The 22,715-nt window shown below is 45.9% G+C and overlaps 1 protein-coding gene across 4 annotated transcripts in view; it reads left to right on the top strand.

Annotated features, from left to right (window-relative positions):
* The window catches only part of MAB21L3 (mab-21 like 3), a 54,223-nt gene that overhangs the window by 19,090 nt on the left and 12,418 nt on the right, over window positions 1–22,715 (top strand). For 3 of the 4 annotated variants that reach the window (XR_009538823.1, XR_009538821.1, XR_009538822.1), the window contains exon 7: window positions 3,815–5,230. Coding sequence is in view for 1 of the 4 variants with exons in the window: in XM_060139249.1 (XP_059995232.1) it covers window positions 3,815–4,048 (234 nt within the window). In the remaining 3 variants the exon portion in view is untranslated. Of the gene's footprint in view, window positions 1–3,814; window positions 7,793–22,715 lie in introns of those variants that run through there. The other variant, XM_060139249.1, reaches the window with a different exon arrangement.

Genomic DNA, 22,715 nt, shown 5'->3' with positions numbered 1-22,715 from the left:
CACACGCACTCTGTGCAGAGGAGAAAACCAGGAACTGTTGTGGTACCTGACAAACCTGGCAGCAAACCTGAACTTCCGGGTTGCAAATCACCAGGCAAGGACTTACCATTAGACAGCCATAAATGCATTCACTCACTCACTCAGCAAATGTTTATTGAGATCCCCGTGGGCCAGTCCCTTGCCCCCACACCTGCTGTGTGCTCTACACCTGGCGGTACAAGGTGAACAAACGCAGATGTGGTTCCTGCTCTCATGGAGCTTGTGGTCCAGCAGGGGAGACAGACGTTGGTCAATCAGTCTGCAGGTGTGCGTGGAATCGTGCCACGTGGGGGAATGCTGGGGTGGAGAGGAGCGTTGCTCTAGGAAGGCTCAGGGTAGCAGAACCTGACCTGGACCAGGGCATCAGGGGGTCCCCCCTGGGGAGATGGCCTTTGATCACACTCTCAGCTCCTTTCTCAAATTTCTGACCACCCATGGTGAACTGGATGCTCAGGTAATACTGCGTGCAGCACACTGTGGTGGGGGGAGGTATCAGACTCTTAGTAGCCCCAGCCCAGCTAGTATCCATCCTGGAGCTTCAGCCCTTCTCCCCAACCTTCTACACAGGTGAGCACATGTCCCTGGAGTGTGTGGTGCCTTCCTTGCATGCTCCTACCTGGGCCTCGTCTCGTCCAGTAGACAACCATTTCCCAGCCCTGTGTTACTCTTTCAGGCCTAACACAAGCTATTTAAGGGCAACTCATAGCGATCCCTTGGTATCTCTCCCAATGCTTTGTATGTAGTAGTTGCTCAGTAAATATTTGCTGATCATCTGAATGAATGACTTCACATTTTACTCCACTCTTCCCCCCCAGCAAAATTGTTCATCTTTGTTTTGCTTTCTTATCTTTTCTGATAACCTGTTCTCCCTGACCTGCCCAAGAATCTGTTAACATCTCATTTGCACATACTGGGGCCTTTCTCTCCAGTTTCAACATTCTTAAAGTGTCCTCAAACACGTCCCCCTAAAACACACACCTGTTCTCCTGGATCGAGGACACGTACTTTCTGAAGCTAATCTAATTCATTTCGGGGATTTAGCTTCTTTCTTACTTGCCTTACCACTGGCCACACTAGGAAAAGTCAGAACTGAGAAGGAAACTCCAGGCGGTCTCATATCAAATCTCATACTCTTAACTAACCACTGACTTCACTGCTCCGCAATTAGGATGGATGAAAACACTTTAAGTACCGTGAGTATTTTAGAAAGATTGAATAGGGCCACCACGGGCCTCCCAGCCCTTGACTGCTCTCAAAACTGCATTCCATCCAGGATTTACTTGTAAGTCACCTAGAGGATTTCAGGGCAACTCCTTAAAGGTCCCCTGTTTTAGTCTTCCCTAACCCACCTACACGGCATAATAAAATTGTGCATTCTCAAGAACGAGCAGTTACAAGGGGGTTATTTGTTGAGAAACCGAAACAGTACTGACTGCCTTTCCCCCTCGTCTTCCACCCTTGTCCAAGGGTAGAATTCTCTCACATGGAGGTATCGGGATGGATGTGGCTGCTGGTGTGGGTGTGAGATACCATCCTGGATGATGGCTTGAGTGTGCAGGATCCTTGCCAAGGCTTTAGTCTGGGGAAAGTGGAAGACACTGGGCTGCAAAACAGCATCAGGAAGGATGTGCCGATCATGGGCACCTCCTGGAAGGTCTTTACCTCCTCCCCAAAGAGGCTTCTCCCCCATAGCAATTCCATGTGAAGAAAGAGCTTATCTTTCATTGGCTTATTTATTCCTAAACCTGCTCAAAGGCACAGAGCCTTGCTTATAATAGGCTTAACTGCTTCTGTTTGCTTAGGGAGATAAAAGCTTAACTACAAGAGGAATTAAAACATGTTTTTTATTAGGTTATCTTGACTAGCATGAAATTATCTCCAACTCATTTACTCAAAACAGTGTACTCCAAATGAAAACACATTCAATGTCTTGCTCTGAACCTAAAACTGCTCTTCTACTTTTTAGGAAAGTCTATATTTTCAAAATACTCAACGTCTACACCCAAACGTTAATTATTTCACTCAGTCAATAAATGTCAATTGACTGACTCCCGTGGGCCAGTCCCTCTGCTGAATGTAGTAACATCAGCGTGAATACAAATAGGTCTAGTCCTCTGCTCACATAGAGTTTGCCATCTGGTAGGGAATCACCTAAACACATAGGAAAACGACCACCACTGTCATCATTGCTGCATATGAGAAGTATGGGATGAAGAGAGTGCTTAATGGGTGTCATAGGGAAGCTTGATGTGATGGATGAGTTTCCTGGACAAGCTGGGGAAGGAAGTATGCTCCATGCGGAAGAAGTGGGTTGTGAAAGGCCCTGTGATAGAAGAGAGCATGAAACGAGGCCAGTGTGGCTAGAAGGAAAGAGGGAGGGAGAACACAGGGCGAGATGAGGCTGGAAAGGAAGGGAGGGACCAAACCTTGTCAACTAAACCATGCTAAGGATGGTATTTTTTAATTAACAAACAATGGGAAGACTTTGAAGTATTTTAGACAAGAAGAAACATAGACCGATTTATATTTCAAAGAGATCACGTTGGCTGCAGTGTGGATGACGACAGATAGGATGGTGACATGAAGAGGTGCAGGCTGTGGCAGAGGTTCGGGCAAGACACGGTGGGAGAGGGTGATCGTATTGGGTGGATTGAAAAATACGCAGGCAGCAGGATTGGCAGGACTTGATTGGAGGTGGTGAGGGAGGGGAATGACTCCTAGGTTTGCGTCTTGCGTAACAGGCTGGATAAACAACCCTGGGAGCACACGAGGTATGTGGGGGAGGGCCAGGAGTTCAGGTTGGACATATGGACTGAGATAACTTTCAGATGGCCAAGAGATACCAGGTAAGGAGGTCAGAGGAGAAGTGTGAACTGGAGAAAAGAAATAGCAAGTTATCTATATTTAGTGGGAGAAGAGGGCCTGGAACGGAGCCCCCAAAACTCCAGCATTAGGGCAGGTGGAGGGTGAGCGCTCCAAGGCGTGGCTGCACTGCTCAGAGAAACCCACTTGGAAGCCAAGTGAAGAATGGCTCAGGAGTGAGGGTATGCATGAGAGAACCAGATTCCACTGAAAGGTCAGGTAGGGTGAGAGCTGGAAAGAGCCTGCTGGGTTTAGCAAACATGGGGATCGCTGGACAGGAGAGCAGCCTTTGAGGACTGATAGCAGAAGAATCCATATTGGAGTGGGTTAAGGCAGGACATCAGAGGAGAGGAAATGACAAATTATTAAGATGATTCTCTGCAGAAACCTGGATTTGCAGAGAGGTGAGAGTTAGGGCAGGAGGGAGATGTGGCACCTGGGGAGCAGGAGAGCTTTGATAGATATAAAAAGCCAATGAGGAAGAAGAAACTCAATCATTTACAGTTGCTGGAAGGGGAGATCCCAGCCCTGCAGAGGGATTTTCCCAGGCTAGGGGGATGCGGAGAGGAAGATACCAAATGAAGGAACGATGGCTGGTTTGCACGCACGAGGCATTTTCCCTGTAAAGGAGGCAAAGTCATCTGCCAGGTGTGGGGAATCGTGAATTTTAGGAGAGTGGGGATCGTTGGAAATGCCAGTGGAGAGAGAATAAATTACCAAAGAGGCATAGGAGACCAGCAGGAGGAGGCTGAGAGCCCGTCCAAGGCTGGGGACCATAAATCCACGGCAGACCCAGCCTGCCCCTGGGGCTCCCGTCTCCTCCTTCCAAGGCCACGTGGGCTCAGGAACGTTCCTGAAGACACTCTCCTCAATAGACCGGGACGATGTCTGACACCGCCTCTTCCTTCCACAGACAGTGCTGTTCTGGACTTGTGAGAAGTATCCCCACCCAAAGGACTGGCGGGTCTTCAGCAGAGCGTTCCTGCGCCTAGTAAGGAAGCTGCACAAGTGCGTGAGCCAGCACTTTCTGAAACACTACTTCGTGCGGAAGAGCAACCTCCTGCGGTACGCCAATTCCGGCGAGCTGGGGGCCCTGGCCCAGAAGCTGGCCTTCTTCCTGCAGAACCCCCAGGTCAGCCTGCCCTGATGCTGCCCTGCGTGGGACGCTCTTGGACAGTTCATTCAAGCTTGACCTCACTCTCTGTGGATTGTTCCTCAGTCAGAGGCCAGCATCCTGCCCAGGAGAGAAGCAACGGACGGCAGAGGAAAATTCCATCCACCCAGCAGCACTTCAGGGGGGAAAACCTGTGCCCCAAGATGTCTGGTCCAGGCCTCCCTGCAGCCAAGCAACCATTTCTGCCCCGACTAGCTACCTCTTTGGGAGACGGCTCTCATCAGGCTTCCCCAAGCCATAGTTTCCGAACCGATGACAGTTCTGAATTTATTTTCCCTTGCTCAGGCTCTGGTTGTCTGTCAGGGAAGATGTAGAGAGAACCCCCGGAAGGTCAGGCATCAGCCTGCTGCCCACGAGTGGTTCTCCAGCCCACTGACCATGGGCTCATTATGTTTCCATTTGTAAAATGGGATTGTTCATATGCCTCCCTCAGAGCAGGGCTGCGAGCCTACGGACTGTGCTGCTGCCCTTTCAAGGGGAAGGTGCTGGACCAACACAAAGTGTTCCTCATTGGTTCAGTGGCTGGTGTTGGCATTCAGGATCAGTATCTACACCACTGATTAAATGATTACGTCCGATGGGTGAGCATGCCCGTGTGCCCTCCAGTTCTCCTAAACTGTGGATCTGCCTGCTTCCCTGGTGTTCTCTAAGAAGGCAGGAGTGGTTTTGATGACTAGTGCAGTCAAAGATGAGAGCACAGCAACCCCAGTGACTGCCCTTCCTTGCGTCCCATGCCGTGGGTCAGGGATGAGACGTCCTTCTATTTATGGAATGAACTCGGTACTGTGACCTGCATGGAATGACTTTGGTGTCACTCACCTCTCAGTTCCTTCCTTTGCTCACTTAGCGGTTCACTTCCTCATTCATTGATAAATATATACGCATTAGGTACTGGGGATGCCGCAAGAGCAAGATGGGCAGGGACTCACCTGAGGCAGATGATGCCTGATGGTAAAGACAGGAAATGAACAACAGATAAACACATTTGATTATTACAAATTGTAGCAAGTGGGCTGAAGAAACAGAATATGGAAATAGAGCCACAGAGAGATCCTTGAAGGATGAAAATGCAAACAGCTGAAAGGGAAGAAAAGGGGGCCAAGGGCAGACTTAGAGGGGCTGGCATGAGCCAGATCGCTTGGCCTTGTAAACCCGGTAAGGAGTTTGTATTTTACTCTAAAATCAGATGTGTGATGTTTGACCTCTCCAGAAGCAGAAGGGTATTATGATTTGATTTGCATTTTAAATGCCCATTCCGGCAACTGTGTACAGGGGGTCTGGGGACCCACACGAGGATGGGGACGCTGAAGGCCCTTGAGCCCACTCCTTTTGAATTTCACCGAGGTCCTCGAGGCCACACATCCTGTGACACACACACCAGGAATTCTAGGCGTTCTCTGGAGAGCCGTAGTTTCTTCTGGCACCTACTTACGCTTCGCAATTCAAGGGAACCCCTTATTACTTAGAACATTTTCCCTAGATAAATAATTTCTAGAAGCAAGAACTGCTGATTCTTTTTAAAATAAAAGTCACGTATGAAAAGGAAGACAATTATTTTTACAAAAATAGTGTAACCAAGTGGTGGGGTCCTTGGACCGCCACATAGGAAATCATGGTTTTAAAATGTTGAACAAACTTACAATCAGTCTATAGTTTTTGAAAACATGAAAGTATGAACAAACCAATATTTTATAAAGTCATCAAAACCTGCATGCAAATTCTCATATTCTTGGATCCTGAGAAACATTTTCGAGAAGGTAGCAGTTATATATCTTTTAATGATGAAAACAACTGACACAAGTTTTGAAACAGCTGCACAGTCACGGAATGCCAAGTGAAAGTTGACTGTACCATTGATTTGAAATGTATGTATATGTATGGGAAGGAGTGGGACTGACATACTCCACAGTCTGATTCCAGTAGATTCTTCCCACCTTTCCCTATGGATTTGTAGTTTTTGAATGAAGTAGGGCTGTCTGCACATTCCTGGGTGTTCCTAACTGCTGGCCAGCAGAGAGCAGTGGGGGACTGCCTATGAAAAGAGCCAGGTTCCCACCCACGCACCGCAGAGCCCAGCAGGTGTCGCCCTCCTCAGCTCATAATTTACACCGGGCTTCTCCAAAAAGGGAACCAGGGACTGAGGACTTCAGCTGAGTTGTTGGCCTTTACTGCCGTTTTGGTCAAAAACTATAGTCTTTTTGATTAAAGCTCAGATTTAAAAAGGGAGTGTATGAGAGGACAGTTCATCTAGTCTGTTTCCTGGGACAGATTGCACAGCTCTGAAAGTCTAATAATATAATAGTACTCCTTTATTCGGAAGCTTTTTTTCTTTAATTCTCCAAAAGCCTTTTTTCGTGCATCTCCACTCTTCTCGGCCCCAGACTGTTTTTCAGTGGAATCGTTGGCATTCAGAGACTGCAACTGATCTGCTTGCATTCGCATCCCAGCTCTTACACTGTACCTGCATGCCCTTGGCAAGTTGTTCCACCTCCCTAAATCTCCATTTCTTTATGGGCATTGTTATGGGCTGGATTGTGGCCCCCAGCCTCCAAATTCACATGTTGAAGCCCTAACTTCCAGTACCTCAGAATGTGACTGTATTTAGATCTAAGGCCTTTAAAGAGGTGATGAAGTTAAAATGAGGCCGTTAGGGTTTGGGCCCTAATCCAATAGGACTGATCTTCTTAGAAGAAGAGGTAGAGAGACACCATGGGCAAGGGTGCAAAGGAAAAAGGCCATCTGCAAACTGAGCAGAGGCCTCAGGAGAAACCAGCAAGGCTAGCACCTTGATCGTGGGCTTGCAGCCTCCAGAACTGTGAGAAAATAATTTTCTGTCGTTTAAGCCATGCTGTTTAAGTCTGTGGTATATTGTTATGGCGACCCTGGGAAATGAATACATCATAAGAGAATATATACCTCACTACTTTGATGGGGGAATAAATAGAGCAATGGATGTACAAAACTCTTCGTTTAGACGTGGCATGGAATAACTGTGGAATAAATGTGTAGCATTTTAGATGCCTACTCCTCATGTCCGTTTGTCCATTTGATAACTACCACCACCCCACAGATAAATTCTTCACAAAGAAATTAGAAACCATCACAAGGAAAACATGCCCAAAATACACCACATATTCCATAAACCCATCTTCTCCTTTGTCACTCTTGTTGCAATAGAGGAATATCTCTCCTGATTTCTCCATGTTTGATGGGCTGGCCCCCCCGGCTTCTCAGGGCCGTCTTCCCTGTAGCATCCTCCACACCCTACCCCAACCACCACCTGCCTCTCTTCCTCCCTTTCTATCCAGCTTCCCGAATTATTATACATGTGTCTCCACTTCCTTACCTCTTCACACTTTTCTAATTGTAAAAAATATCATACATGCGAGAGTCTAAACTGTTTCAAGAATTATAGTAAAACAAATACCAATATACTCACTGTCTAGGTGAAAAAAATAACATTTTGCCAATACTTTAGAATTCTCCTAGGTGACCCTTCCGTTCCTTAGCCCCCTCTCTCCCTGAACGTAGGTAATTGTGATCCCAAATTTTAGGTTAGTCATTCTGCTGCTTTTCTTTCATTCTACCACCTATCATATTTCATTGAACCTAAGCCCCCAACAATTGTGAGATGCATTATTACTTCATGTCTAAGAAAGAAAAAGTGCTGCTAAGGGTAATTACAAAACACCACTGATTATAAGATGCATCCTAATTTTAGAGATTAAAAGGTGAAAAAGTAAATTTTAGAATCAACAAAATGTGACCTGCGGGACTTCCCTGGTGGCGCAGTGGTTAAGAATCTGCCTGCCAATGCAGGGGACACGGGTTGGAGCCCTGGTCCGGGAAGATCCCGCATGCCGCGGAGCAACTAAGCCCGTGTGCCACAACTACTGAGCCTGCACTCTAGAGCCCATGAGCCACAACTACTGAAGCCCGCATGCCACAACTACTGAGCCCACATGCCACAACTACTGAAGCCCGTGCCCCTAGAACCTGTGCTCTGCAACAAGAGAAGCCACCACAATGAGAAGCCCACGCACCACAACAAAGAGTAGACCCCGCTCACTGCAACTTGAGAAAAGCCCATGCACAGCAACAAAGACCCAAACACAGCCAAAAATAAATACATTTATTAAAAGAAAATAAAAGAAATACTGTTCTTGATACAGATGCAGTCAGAAATCATTTTTTAAAACATGTGACCTGCGTACATCCCAATTGTCTTTTTAGTTTTGCCTGTTTTTAAGCTTTATGTATATGCAACCATCCTGAACGAAGTTGTCTGATTTGCTTCTTATGTCCACAGTACACCTTTGAGACTCTCCCATGTTGATGCATGTGGAGTGGTATGTTCCTTTTAGCTGCCGTATAATATTCCTCTGTAAGATTATGCCACTTTATATATTTATATTACTGCAATTAAGGCATTTGGGTTGTTTATAGTTTCAGTGATTTGAACTGTCTCTATGCACAGTTTTATATATGTCTTCTGATGCTCTCAAGTCTTTTAAGGGTACATACATAGAAGTGAATTTTCAGGTTCAAGGAATAAATGTGTGTTTAAGTTTATGAGGTAATGTCAACACATTTTCTGAAGTGATAACACTGATCTAAATTCTTCGTTTTAGCATAGGTGAATTTTCAGTGACTTTCTCCATTATAACGGAGCACATTTTGTGTCTTGTTTAAGAAATCTTTCCCATTCATTTTTTTTAAGGTCATGGAGATATGCTCCTATATTGTTCTCTAAAATTTTATAGTTGTACCTTTCACCAGGTTTAGGAAGTGCCCTCTATTTTTTCTATTCTATTCTATTTCATGCATAAATTATTCTTGAAAGTTTGGTAAAACTCACCTAAGATGCCGACTGGGCCTTCTGTTTTCTTTGTCAGAAGACTTTAAACTATTTATTTTCTTTTAGGGATAAAGGATATTCAGGTTTTCTAGTTCTTCTTGAGCAAGTGTTATCAATTTGTATTTTATTAGAAATTTACCCATTTTATCTAAGTTTTCAAATTTACTGACAAACTTGTTCATAATATTTTATTATCTATTTAAACTCTGATGCATCTGTACACATCTTTCTTGATAATCTGTTAGAGACTTATCAAAGAATCCGTTGTGAGTTTTGTTGATCTTATCCATTGTATACTTGTTTTCTGTTTCATTCATTTCTGCTCATATCTTTCTTTCCCTCTACTTTCCTCAGGTTTATCCTGATGTTCTTTCTATAACTTCTTAAATTAATGCTTAGTTTTTCTTCTTTTCTAACTATATAAATCTCCTCTTCATACCACTTTAGTGGACTTTAACAACTTTTGGTATATTGTGTTTTCATCTTTTTTCAGTTCTATTTATTTTCTAATTCCAGCCATGATTTCCTCTTTGAATTATGAGGTGCTTAGAAGTTTTTAAAAAGTATTATTTACAAATTCATTGTGTTTCCTAATTATGTTTTTGTTACTGATTTCTAACTAAATTGAATTATAGTCAGAGAAAGTCTGAAAGGCCTCAATCCTCTGATACCCCTCGAGGTCAGCTTTTTAGCCTAGCATTTCTTCCTTATTTTATGTCATACAAAGAAGGGATGCAAGTTTAGATAAATGTTCAAGAAATGTCAGTTAGATCATGCGCTGCTCAAATTTTCCATGTATCACAAATTGCCTTTTGGCTGCATTTTCCAACATTTACTGAGAGAGGTTTTTTTTTTTTTTTGGCTGCATTGGGTCTTCGTTGCTGCACATGGGCTTTCTCTAGTTGCGGTGAGCAGGGGCTACTCTTCGTTGCGGTGCGTGGGCTTCTCATTGTGATGGCTTCTCTTGTTGCAGAGCATGGGCTCTAGGCCCACAGGCTTCAGTAGTTGTGGCACGCGGGCTCAGTCGCTGTGGCTCGTGGACTCTAGAGCGCAAGCTCAGTAGTTGTGGCGCACGGGCTTAGTTGCTCCGTGGCATGTGGGATCTTCCCGGACCAGGAATCGAACCCATATCCCCTGCATTGGCAGGTGGATTCTTAACCACGGTGCCACAAGGGAAGTCCTGAGAGAGTTATTTTTAAATCTTCCATTGAGTGTGGATTTTTCAATTTCTCCTTATCATTCTGTCAAACTTTTACTTAACACACTTTGAGATGATATTATTAGGGACATACAGATTTAGAATTTTTACATCTTCCCAGTTAAAGATTCTGTCACTATAAAGTGACCTTTTTTAAACTATTGTAAATGTTTTGCCTAAACATTGATTTTGTCTGGTCTTAATATAGGGACACCACTTTATTTTGCGTCCCTGTTGCCTCTTATATCTTTTACCATCCTTTAACTGTTAACCTATTTGTGTCTCTGTGTGGTTGATAACTGTCTCTTGTAAATGGTGGATTTTCTAAAAAATCCCATCTGACAGTTGAGATCTGCAACTCTAATGCTTAGTCCGTGTGCGTCTTTTCCGGTGAATAATGTATTTGGATTCATTTGTCTCTTGTCATTTACTTTCTACTTGACCCATGTCTTCCTCTGCCTCCCACCTCACCTTCTGGCCTTTTAAAACCTTGATTTTTTTTCTTTTTCTTTTTTTCATTCCTTTTCCCCCCTTACTAGTTTGGAAGGCTCGTATCCTATCTCTGTCCTTTTAATGGTTACAAAGCCTATCCATATAGACTAAACTCTAGAGTCAAAATTTAGCCAACACTTTTACTCTCCTCTTTAACAAGGAACCTAGAAGGCGTGGCTCCTGCCATTCCCCGTCCCATAGCACCTGCTGCTGTGAGCCAGGATTTTGGTTCTCGCCTGTTGGCCATCCCCCCTGCTGCCACGTATGTAAAACAGAAATTTTATTTTTATTTTATACATGTATTATAATATACTATTATCTATTCATATTATAAATCTTATGTATAAAATATTATTAATTAATATTTTAAATATTTAAATATTATTTAAAAATATTATAACTTTATATTACAGTATAAAATAATATTATACTATCATTTTATAAATAATACAAATAATCATTATTATTTTCTTATTTTACTCACATATTTGCCACTCTTTATACTCACCACTCCTTGAATCTCAAACTTCCTGTTAGGGATCATTTTCCTTCTGCCTGGACTGTATGCTCTGACATGACCTATAGTGAGAGTCCACAAGAGTAAGCTCTCTGTTTTTACTTGTCTGAAATTGTCCTTATTCACCTTCATTCTTGACAGAGAGTTTCTCTGAGTGTTTTGTTTTAGGTTCACACAATTTTTCTCAGCACACTGAAGGTATTTTCCACTCTCTTTTGGCTTCAGTGTTGCTCTTGACAAGTCAATCACTAGACTATTTGGTGTTTCTTTGTGGGGTGTCTGCTTTTTCTCTCCGGCTGCTTTTAATTTCTTCTCCCCCCTCTCCCCCATCTCTTCCCCCCTCCTCCTCCTTCTCTTCCTCCTCCTTCTCCTTCTTTTTCTTTTCTCTCTCTCTCTCTTCCCTTCCCTCCCACCTCCCTTCTTTCTTTTTCTTTGGATTTGTTAGGCTTCCTGAGTCTGAGGAATTATTTCCAGTATTTCTGAAAAATTATCAGCATTTAATGCTAAATGTTGCCTCCTTCCCATTCTCTCTATATTCCATTCTAGAAGGAAATCCAATTTACATGCATAGTAGACTCTATCATTCCACTCTCTGTACTTTTATCTTCTCTTTTATAATTTGCATCTTTTTATCACTCAAAACTGCATTCTCAATAATTTCTTTGGATCTATCTTCTAGTTGACTAATTCTTTCTTCAGCTGCATCTAGGCTAATGTTTAATCCATCCACTGAGTCTTAAATTTTTAGTGTTACAGTTCTTATTTTCAGTTCTCATTTGGGCCTATTTCTCAAGCCTGCCTGTTCAGTCTTTAAAATCTCTTATGCCTGCTCATGTTTTTAAGTTCTCTTCTAATTTGTTTAAACATACTAAACATAATTGTTTTATATTCCATATCTGAAATTCAAATATCTGAAATCTTTGACTGGTTGTTTTGCTGTCTGTTGTTTGTTTGTTTGTTTTTACTGATTACCAGTCATAGAGCTTGTTTCCTTGTGTGTTTTGTAAGTATTTAAGGTGAACTGTTCATTTTTTCTTAAAACTTTACCTGTGAGAATTGTTTGAGGTCTGGATTGAAGTTGTTTGCGGTACCTGGAAAGGATTTCTTTTTAATTCTGCCAGTTATCTGAGAGCACTACCAACCCAAGGCCATTTAAATTAAATTTAAATGCTTGAGATTTTTCAGGCCAACAGACAGATAAATTCAGACAGAAAATATTTGAGGCTAGCTCATGGCTGCGGAATCCTGGGAGGATTCTTTTCCCTCCACCCAGTGCCAAGGTCAAGGCAAGCTAGTCGCCTTCTTCATGGCACATTTATTCCTTGTTCACCGTTATTCTGAGGATACAGCCTTTTGAGGTCCAGATTTATGCAGGAAAATACTGTCATGCTTCCCACCTGGGGCAGGCCCTAGATGATCTCATTTGTCCCCTAGACTTGCACAGTTGCCAATGAAAGGTCCAGATCTCTAAGGGTCAGCAACCCTCAGGGTAAAAGCGAGCTTCGTTCACTCACCTGCCAGGGTTCCTAGTTCTACTTCATTTCTGAAGTCTATGGATTTATTACTTTCATTCTATCTCCGGGAGACATTTATAATGGTTTTAAAAAATATATATGTAACCCAGCATTTTAGCTCTCTCAGGTGGAGGGGAGTCATCCAGAATACCTAGTCTGCTATACTACTGGCTACTTAGCACGACCCAAGGCAGCTGGAAACTTCAAACATCAACTCACATGTCACTTCTGCCCAACCCTGCATGCCAAATTGAATGCCACTTCTCCTCTCCCATCTTGCACAACCTCTGGGAAGCATTCAGCACAGTCCACCTCTCCTTGCACCACTCTTCTCTGGGTTCCTGTGACGCCCCTCTCTCTCCTCTCCCTCTGCTCCTTCCTAGTCTCCTTTCTGACTCCTCCTCTGCTCACCCCTAAATGTTGTCATCCCTCTCTTGAGGGCTCAGTCCTGAGCTCTCTTCTCTTCAGACTCTACACATTCAGTCTAGGCAACTTGACTCACTCCTATAGCTCCAGATACCATCTATCATCCCAGGATGTCCAAGTGCATAGCTCTAGCCAAACCTTCCTTGTGAATTCCAGATAATTCCCACAGACCGCCTCCACCTGATGTTTCACAGGCTGTTCCAACCTAACGTGTTGCTCCCACCCCCAAAGGTGAGCACCCTGACTTGGCTCAGGCAGAATCACGTAATTCTTATAGAAAACTCCTCAAGGGGATACTCTACTCTTCTGTGTCAGTCCTCAGCTCACAATCCTCCAGTCACTTCCCATCTCACTCACATGAAAATCCAAAGGTCCTGGATGACCTGGAGCCCCTGCCTCTATAAATCTATCTCCTCCTGCTTTTCCCCTTTCTCACACTCATCTCCAGTCACACTGCTGCCTTCCTTGTTCTTCCTGGAACACTCTAAATGTGACTTCACCTTAGGATTTTTGTACTTGCTGTCCCCTCTGTCTGGAGACCTTTCCTAACTTCCTTACGTAAAATAGTATCACTGGTCCCCATCCCGTCTTCACCCAAGTCTTGACATGTTCTACCCTCCTTCTCTGCTTTATCACCACCTGGATGCCCTATCTATCTATCTATCTATCTATCTATCTATCTATCCATCTATCTATCTATGTATCTATCATCTATCTATCTATCTACCACCAGAGGGAAAACCCCATAAGGAAGGGACTTCTATCTGTATTTTCAAGGTTGTATCTTTACAACCCTAGGCACATAGTAAGTGCCCCATAAATAATGTGTTGAATGAAAATGTTTGCAAAACTTTTTCAAAAATTAACTATTCAGGTCTCAAGTTTCTTGGACTTTGACATGCATTCAGATTTTTTTCTTTCCTTAAAAGCCATAGAATCACAAAATGTTCTAGCTTGAAGAGATAGTGGAGGTCTTTACAGTTACAGTAAAGGAAACCGAGGTTCAGACAGGTTGAATGACTATTTGGGCTCAAATCACAAACTTTGAGGTAGTTTGTAATTCAAAGGCTAAAGTGCTTTTCCTTTCAAAAGCCCTTGAAACTTCTCAAGTGCAAGCCTAAGAAATGTAGGAAATGAAGTGTCACACTGGCCAGTCATACATTTTTGGTGATCTTTCTCATCTGTGCCCTCTGCTCTGATTCACTCCCCTCACCCTCTACCCTGTTTCCTTTTTCCTGGTTGTTAGGACAACAGCATGGGTGGGAACCCTTGTGGGACATGGAGACTTGCTTTTGTTCTCTCTTTTTATCTCTATCTCTTTCTCTCCCCAAAGAAGAATTAGAAGAGTCCTGTCACTTCTTTTCTCTGAATTCAAAATATATTGGTGGGTTTAAAAGACATGACTATGTGGAAGAATTAAGAAGAATAACCCTAATGACCACAGAGAGATCCTGGGGCTCACATGGGCATCCTCTTTATTTTATAGCTGAGAAGGCAGAGGCCAAAAGAGAGGATGGAAAATGATTTGCTCAAATTTATTATGTCCCAAGTTGAACTCTCGAGTTCCCCTCTCAACCCTGCCCTCACCTCTGTAAATGGAATCATTATTCAACTGTTTGCTTCAGCCAGAAACCTAGGAGTCATCCTCGAGCCCTCTTTCCATCACCCATACCCTCAATCCACCAGCAGATCCTTTCGGCTGTACTTTCTAAATATAGTCCAAGTATGACTCCCCACAGCCCCCAAGCTGCCCCACTGCCAGGCCACTTTGTCCTCCTCTCCCTTCTAGACTCTGCGGGGTTTTCCTAATTGGTCCCTTACACCCACTCATGCCACCTCACCCCATCCCATAAGAGCCTCCTCCACACAAGAGCCAGAGTGGTCTTTTCCACATGCACATCGAATCATGTGTTTTCCCTGCTCTAATCCTTCCACCACCTTCCCATCACTCTTAGAAAAAACTTGAAACTCCCTCCCATGGCTCACAAGACCCACACAATCTGCTGCTCCCCTCTCTGCCCTCACCCACTACCACTCCCCTTCACTCTGTGCCGGGGACAGGACACTGGCTCTCTCGTTTTGTTTCAAACACACCAAGTGAACACCAAGTTCCTGCCCCAGGGCCTTTATACCTGTCTGCCCCCCTGCTCAGAAATCCCTTGCCCACTCCTCCCTGACCCGTCTAACAGTTAGCAACCCATCCCTCTGTGCTTGCCCTGCTTTATTCTCCCCGTAGTAGGTTGGCTGGTCCCCTGTTAGAATGTAAGCTCTGTGCCAACAGAGGGTTAGTTATCTTGCTAACTGCTGTATCTCCTGCGCCCAGAACAATGTTGGTGCAGAGCAAGGGCTCCATGCATATTGGTTAAATGGATGAAGGAGTGAATGATTTTGCTCCGTGACAGGCATCTGCTTCCTCACAAGGCCTGGACTTGAACCCAGGTCTTCTGACTCTCGGGCCAGGCTCTTTCCCGCACAAAGTAACATTTTGAGGGGTTGAAGAATCACATCTTTAGATTTAGAGAAAGAGGAATTACCTCTGGCTCCAGAAGCCTTTTTCCAGGAAGGGCCTGGTTCCTCTCTCGTTGCAGAGCACAGCAGTGGTGCGGCAAAGCCAGGATGCTCACTCATGCTGCAGACGCGACGGTGGCATCTCAGCCTCCCTCCACCGCCAGTGGGGATACGGGCACATATTTGTTGTAGAGTGTTTGCCAGATACAGCTAGTCAGCCAGCATCCAACACATGTGTTTTGTGACTGTAAGCCACACACACACTTTGCATTAAACAAAGGCCCTCAGGCCCTCACCCTCCCTTCCTGCCAAGCGTGGCAACGAATAATAGTGGCAGAAAGTCTCCGAGTCTAGACCATGCATTTCCGCTCATTCAGCCAGCTTTATTTTTGGCTGTGTGACTTCTTCTGTGAACGTAATATCTTCTGTGCTTGGACGTTGTAACCTGTGACTCTCTGGTCAGGACCTACTCCTTGAACACTGGTGCAAAAGACCAGTGAGAGTGCTCCTGTGGGAGAGAATGTGGTTGTAAATGAACAAAACGCCTGGACAACCTAATGCAGAACCCTTCGTGATCACGTGAAATGTCACTTCCCTCTTCAGGGCACAAAAGGATATTAGGGTATTGGGTCCAGCACCCAGGATATTGCGTGCTCGCTAGGGAGTGCCCCAACGCGTCGTTTGAGACCTAGGAGACCAGCCAAGCAAGCCAGGCTGCCCTAGGAGAGAAAGGCACAGCTGGGGACATTTGCTCGGGCGGGGGTGGTGGCAGGGGTCAAAGGGAGCTGAGCTCTGGCTCCTGCCCTGCGCTTATCCCCATCGCCACAGCCGCTCAGGCGGGGCCCCTCCTCTCCCCTTGCGCTTTCTTCTCTCCTGCCTCCTTCCGGGATGTTTGCCCACACAGTGAGATGCGAGGGGCATCAAGAATGCTCCCTGCCCTTGACTGTGGCCAGGGGCTACCATTAGTGACTGGTGCCCTTGGTACCCAGGACTTGGGCTCTTGAAGGAGTAAGGAGGAGAAGGAAAGAGGGTGGAAGCGGGCACCCTCGGCTCTGCGCAGGGCGGGCCTGGTAAAACCCTCCGCGGGCTCGGCTGCAGGGGGTGGGGGGCGGGGGACTGGGGACGGGTGGTGGGGTGGGTAATGAAAAGGACGGGATCTGTGGGGCGGGGCGGCAGTGGCGCTGCGGTGCAGGGCAGCAGGGGGCGCCCGCGGCTCCCTCGAGCGGACCCGCCTCCGCAGCTCGGAACCTGGGGAAATTCCGCCAGCCCAGAGCCAGCCGGCCGCGGGGACCAGACCGGGACACTGCGGACCTCGGCGCCGCTCGGCCCTCTCCAGCTGTCGGGAGCTTGCAGCACCCGCTCCCAGCGGCCCCACCCGGGCCCTGCATCCACAGCTCACCCAGTGCCCAGCAAGGCTGTGCCGATCCACAGGGCGGGCCGTGCTCCCTGGGCCCCTCTTTGCAGTGGGGAGTGTTTATTGCATGAGGAGAGGCATGGCCACTCCAGCACAGACCTATCTGTGCCGCTGTAGGTCGCTCGCCCGCCTTCCCTGCAAGGTTGAAGCGGCCACGGGAGAGGGAAGAAAGTTGCCGCGCTCCTGTGGTCCCCTTTTCCTTAGATAATGCCTGTAGGAAAACGCGAGGGAAAAGTAGAAGCCCAGAGGCGTCCCGGTAGGAGGGTTGAGGAGAGGGTGAATGTTCCAGGATCGGAAAGGAAAGGACGTCCAACAAGGCATGTGGACACTTCCATTGTGCCGGGCACATTTGCTGAGTGTTTTATGCTTTCTCTCATTTAATCCCCTCAATAGCTCTTTGAGGTAGGTAGGCATCATCAACCCATTTTGCTGATGAGCTGAATGGAGGCTGAGGGAGTAAGAGAAATTCCCCCAAGGTCACCCTGCTGGAGGTGAACAGGGCCATGTTTTGTGCACTTGGCCTAATGAATTTCTCACAGTGTAGGTGACAGTAGAGACACGTGGAGCTAAGCAGACTAGGACCTGGGTTCCAAGGGGAAGGCTCTGCCCTTCCAGCTGGCTCTGCAGCCAAACCAGCCTGCAGGAACCAAGGGAGAGGGGCCTGGCAGGAAGGGACCCACACCCTTTGCTCTGGACATAGGACATTCCTCACATGGACAGGGTTCAAGGTCCTCAGGGAAGGGGGGATGGGTGGAGCACATGGCACGAGGATGGGAGAGAGAGAGAGAGCTGTTCTTACAATTTTGCCCTGGGCTAAAATTTTCTAAACAGCACCTTTGAACGCTATAAAAAAATCCTCAAAACTCACTTTCTCAGGAGTTAATCATTCACTCTCTCCACAGGCCAGATGATCTTTGCCATGTGGTTGGGCTTTTGTTTGCTTTTCTTAAAAATCCTGGAGTTTGTAATTGGACCAATGTCCTTTCAGTGAGGAAGAAAGGAATTTGGGGTTCAGGACAGAGCTTGGTTTTCTTCCTTGCCCTCCATCTCCCAGGAGTTTGGAAACATTTTCTCAGTGAGAGGTTATGAATTCAGGACTCAGAATAAGTTGATCATCTATAGCTGTGGCCCTGGGGGGAGGGGGCAGTGCTATATGTAGGAGACAAAGCACCAAAAACAAAAAACAAATAAAATCCAAGTCACCACCCATCCTGCACCTGATTCCTTTAGGAGCTTGCTCTCATCTGGGTGGCAGCTACGTTTACCAACAGAGATCATTTCCTTACTACGTACCCTAATCAGCTTTGCACTTAGAGAGATGCAAGCTAGGGACTGTTCTATTTTAACATTTCAATCACCTTAAAGTTCATTGACCTCCTGTAAGAATTCGGTAGGCAGATTGGCTGTGTGACCTTGGGCAAGTCACCCAACCGCTCTAGACCTCAGATTCCCCTCCTGTACAGAGGAGGAGTGAGCTCCAAGGTCCCTTCCAAGGCCAGTGCTCTGCAGCCCGTAATCCTGCCGGCTGCCGTCAAAGGCTCCCCCAGCTCTGTTCCGTTGACTATTTTTGGCTCAGTGATTAGAGGGCTTGTCGGCTATACCCATATCTCTAACATTCTGACAGCTGACTGGACATTCTCACTAGACATCCCAGTGGGCCCTCCATCTTCAGATGCCCCAAGCAGACACGTCCCTCCCTTCTGCCCCTCTTCTCAGCCTAACTCCTCTGACTTCCCCTTTTCTCTTCCCAGCCCGGGAGCTGGGCACCTCAAAACCATCTTTGCAAACTTGCTGTCCTTCAGCCTCCATAATTCATTCAGTTGCTGAGACCTGAACAGGCTGTCTTATGTGACGTGCCCCTCTTCTGCATAGTCTCACGACTTCTACCCAGTTCAGGCCCTTGTTACCTGTCACAGGAGCTCTCACTACTGCCCTCGCACCCTCAACAGCCCCTCTGCTTTCACTCTCTTTCACTTTCACTCCACCCATAGGAAGTGTCACTACTGGATCACCACACTAATCTCCGGCTCTAGCCAGCCTCTCCCCACTACAGACACTTGAATGGTTTCCTGTGGCCAAATGAACAAACTACCATCTGCCCCCCACCATGTAGGCCCAACCTAATGCCCCCTTCGCACGCCCCCTTTGCTTCAGCCAAACTTCGCGTCCCTCACCCAGCCTACTGTTCATCGTCCCCACGCTCTTCCTGTTCTGTCTGGAACACGGACAACTCCCGTACCTGCCTATAGAAACAACCTCTTCATCAAGGCCCAGTACAAATGCTATGTTTTCCTTGAAACTTTCTAGGAGGCCCCCATGAAGGATCAATTTCTCCTGGATTCATTCAGTCAGCAAGTATTTACTGAGGATCAACTGTGCCCCAAGTTCTGTTCTGGGCACTGAGAATTTGGGGGCGAATGAGGTAGGTGAGTTTCTGCTCCCAGGGAGCTTACTGTTGAGGGTGACAGAACACACACAAGCAAACAGACAAGAAAATGATCGATTCTGATAAGTACGGTGGGGGAACTCTTGGCGTCACCGGCCCTGATTACAGTCTACTTGTAACGTGCTTAGTTGTCCTCAAACACTACCTGGTAAACCCTCTGAAGAAAGAATCTGAGTCTCACTTCTCTTTGGAACTTCCAGGATGCCAACATCATCCCTTCTGTGTAGTGGCCCCTCAGTGTGTGTTTGTGAAAGGAAGGAAAGAAGGAAGGAAGGACAGGAAGAAAGGAAGGGAGGAAAGAAGACAGGGATTTGGAAAACATTGAACAAATATGCCTAGCCAGCAGTGGAGCTGTATTTGTTAAATTCACAGTATGTTCTTATCTTGCATTTGTCATCTTTGCAATCCCTAGAGATGGCTTTCGCTGAGAGAACCTCACTCCAGGTAGGAGAGGCGACATAGGGCAGGGCAAGGGTGCTGTACAAACCCAGGATTTCGTCCCTGCCTCACCACGTGACTCTGGAGAGTTTTGAGCAAGTTCCTTAATCCCGCGGACCCTTAGCTTCCTCAAAAGGGGATCATAAAACCTGCCTCACAGAAATGGAAAATCAAATGAGGCAGCATGTGAGAAATTGCTTCTTAAACTAAAGTACCCCATAATCTTGAAATTAATTCAGGATTATTCTAGGGCCTTGTACTGGCTTTCTTTGCAGAACACTAAGGCAGGCTATCTGCCCCCCAAAGAAGAAAGCTTCTGGATATAGGGATATTTTAAAATATTATTTCTAAATCTACCTTTTTTTTTTTTTTCCCGACCCCACCTTGCGGGATCAACTTAGTTCCCCAGTCAGAGATTGAACCCAGGCCCTCGGCAGTAAAAGTACAGGGTCCTAACCACTGAGCACCGGGCAGTCCCCTAAATCTACCATTCTTGATTCTTAAGGAAGAAAGAGTCCTGGGTTCCCAGGATAACCTCAGGCTGCCTGAGAAGCAATTGGGTTCTCTCTTACTCGTCCTTAAAACATGTCCTCCTAGGGTTGTGCCTCCTCCAGCCATTAGGATTTGTTGCTTCAAGCAGGGGAGCCACACAATTGGCTTCCCTAAAAAGCATGTCCCCGTGCCTCACGCTCCCAAAAAACAAGGGGAAGTCATCTCTTGCCCTTTGCTGTGATTTGCTAGTGCTGGTATATGAAATATGGCTCGCCCGTACCCTCTGCTCACAAAGCACAGGTTACAAAGACCCTGCAAACTTCTCCCTTAGCCTACTGCTCCCTTCCAACATAGCCTCAGACTCAGTTTTACATCTTCTGTGCCTTCCAGAATGCTCTCATCCCTGCAGCCCCCATGCCAGACTTAACTCCCGTGAGGTTGGAATGGTAGGGAATGACTCAGCCTCGGGATGCTGGCAGAATCAAGCCTGATGTACTGTATCACTCCAGCAAGATGTGATTTCAATAGGGTGACCACTGGGAAATAAACCGGCCCCTTGCTTGTCCAGAGTTTCCTGATGGGTTCTAGCATTTTGGCAAAATTTCCTGCAGAGCCTTGAGCTGTGATTCCATTTTAAAATTAAGTCCTTTGAAAATGGCTTTTGGCCAGTAAGACCTACTTCTCTGATGAAGAAGGGATATATGCAATTACTTGTATCAAATACCTCTCTTGATATTTGATAAATACTAATTGAATTGAAAGAAGGGGAGAGATATACAAAAAAAAATACAATCGCTCTGTTAGCACGCTTCTCATTGGTGTGTTTCTGGCGCATAACCCACTCCTCTCGGACCACCTCCATCAACAGGACCCCCAGGGGCTGTGCCTCCCCAGGTCCTGCTCTCTCCTCTGCCCTTAACTCACATGCTTTTTGAGGAGGGTGGGGGTGAGGAGTAGAGGGAGGATCTCTAAGAGAAGGGGTTTAATGAAGTTGCAGGGAATTAGAGAAAATATTGATAGGATGGAATACCGTGGCAATCTTCATTCTCGCTCCTCCACTCACACCTCCCGCTGCTTCCTTGGAACATGGTAGAATACCTTACCCTCACTGTAGGAAAGAAAATCATAAGATGAAAAGAAACCGCATGGAGAGCAGGCATTTAAAGAGCGGAAGGCTTCTCTGTTGCAGGTGCACTGAACTCTCAGGGGGATGGAGTTACCTGTCGTGGCCGGGAGCTAGACCACAGCTTCCCTGCGCTGTGAGCTCCCAACCCCTTCTCCAGTGAGGTCCCAGCTGCCACTGCCCTTGAGCAGGATTGCTCCTGGATTCGCTTTCTATCCAGGGGACAAGGAATTTCACTGCCATCACCATCGGGTGGTACAAGCACAGAGCCAGGGGAGTGTTAGTGGGAATCTGGGCTTATAAGACCTTCCACTGAGGGTCTGCGCCTGTAGCTTGACTCTCCTCATTAATACACAGGAGGACATTTCACCTAAGACTCAGATTCCCCGTCTGCAAAAATGAGACCAGTAATACATACCTCATACGACTGTAGTTGAAGGGATTTTGTGAAATGTGTTTGAAAGCACACTTTGTATCAAAAGATAAACCATAATGGAAAAGAATATAAAAAAAGAACGTCTCTGTGTATAACTGAGTCACTTTGCTGTACAGGAGAGATTGCCACAGCATTGTAAATCAACTCTACTTCAACAAAACAATAAAGTATAATACAAATGCTAGTTACAATTGTCACAAAGATAACATACACACACACCACACAATTTTTTAAACTTTACTGTAGAAATTAACATACCGTAAAATTGGTTTGTGTGTGTGTGTGTGTGTGTGTGTACATTTCTATGACTTGCGATACATTTATAGATTTGTGTAACCATCACCACAGTGAGAATATAGAAGAATATCATTGCCTCATTCATTCACTGAAGGACATTTAGTCGTGCTGTGTTATTATTGTACTACATCGCTGGATTCAAGTTGCTAATATTTTGTTGAGAATTTTACATCTTTGTTCATGAGAGATATGGATCTGAAGTTTTATTTTCTTGTAATGTCTTCATCTGGTTTCAGTATCAGTGTTAATTTTGGCCCCATCAAATAAGCGGGGAAGTGTTTCTTCCTCTTCTCTTTGCCCTTATTTCTTCTTGAAATGTTGGTTATAATTTACCAGTGAGACCATCTGGGCCTGGAGATTTCTGTTTTCTTTTTTCTTTTTGGCCACACTGCGCAGCATGCAGGATCTTGTTCCCCCACCAGGGATCGAACCCGCGCCCCCTGCAGTGGAAACACGGAGTCTTAACCACTGGACTGCCAGG

This window comes from Lagenorhynchus albirostris, chromosome 2 (genome assembly GCF_949774975.1).
Source record: "Lagenorhynchus albirostris chromosome 2, mLagAlb1.1, whole genome shotgun sequence".
Taxonomy (NCBI): domain Eukaryota; kingdom Metazoa; phylum Chordata; class Mammalia; order Artiodactyla; family Delphinidae; genus Lagenorhynchus; species Lagenorhynchus albirostris.
The sequence above is the reverse complement of the archived record's forward strand: the minus strand, read 5'-3'. Positions and strand labels throughout refer to the sequence as shown.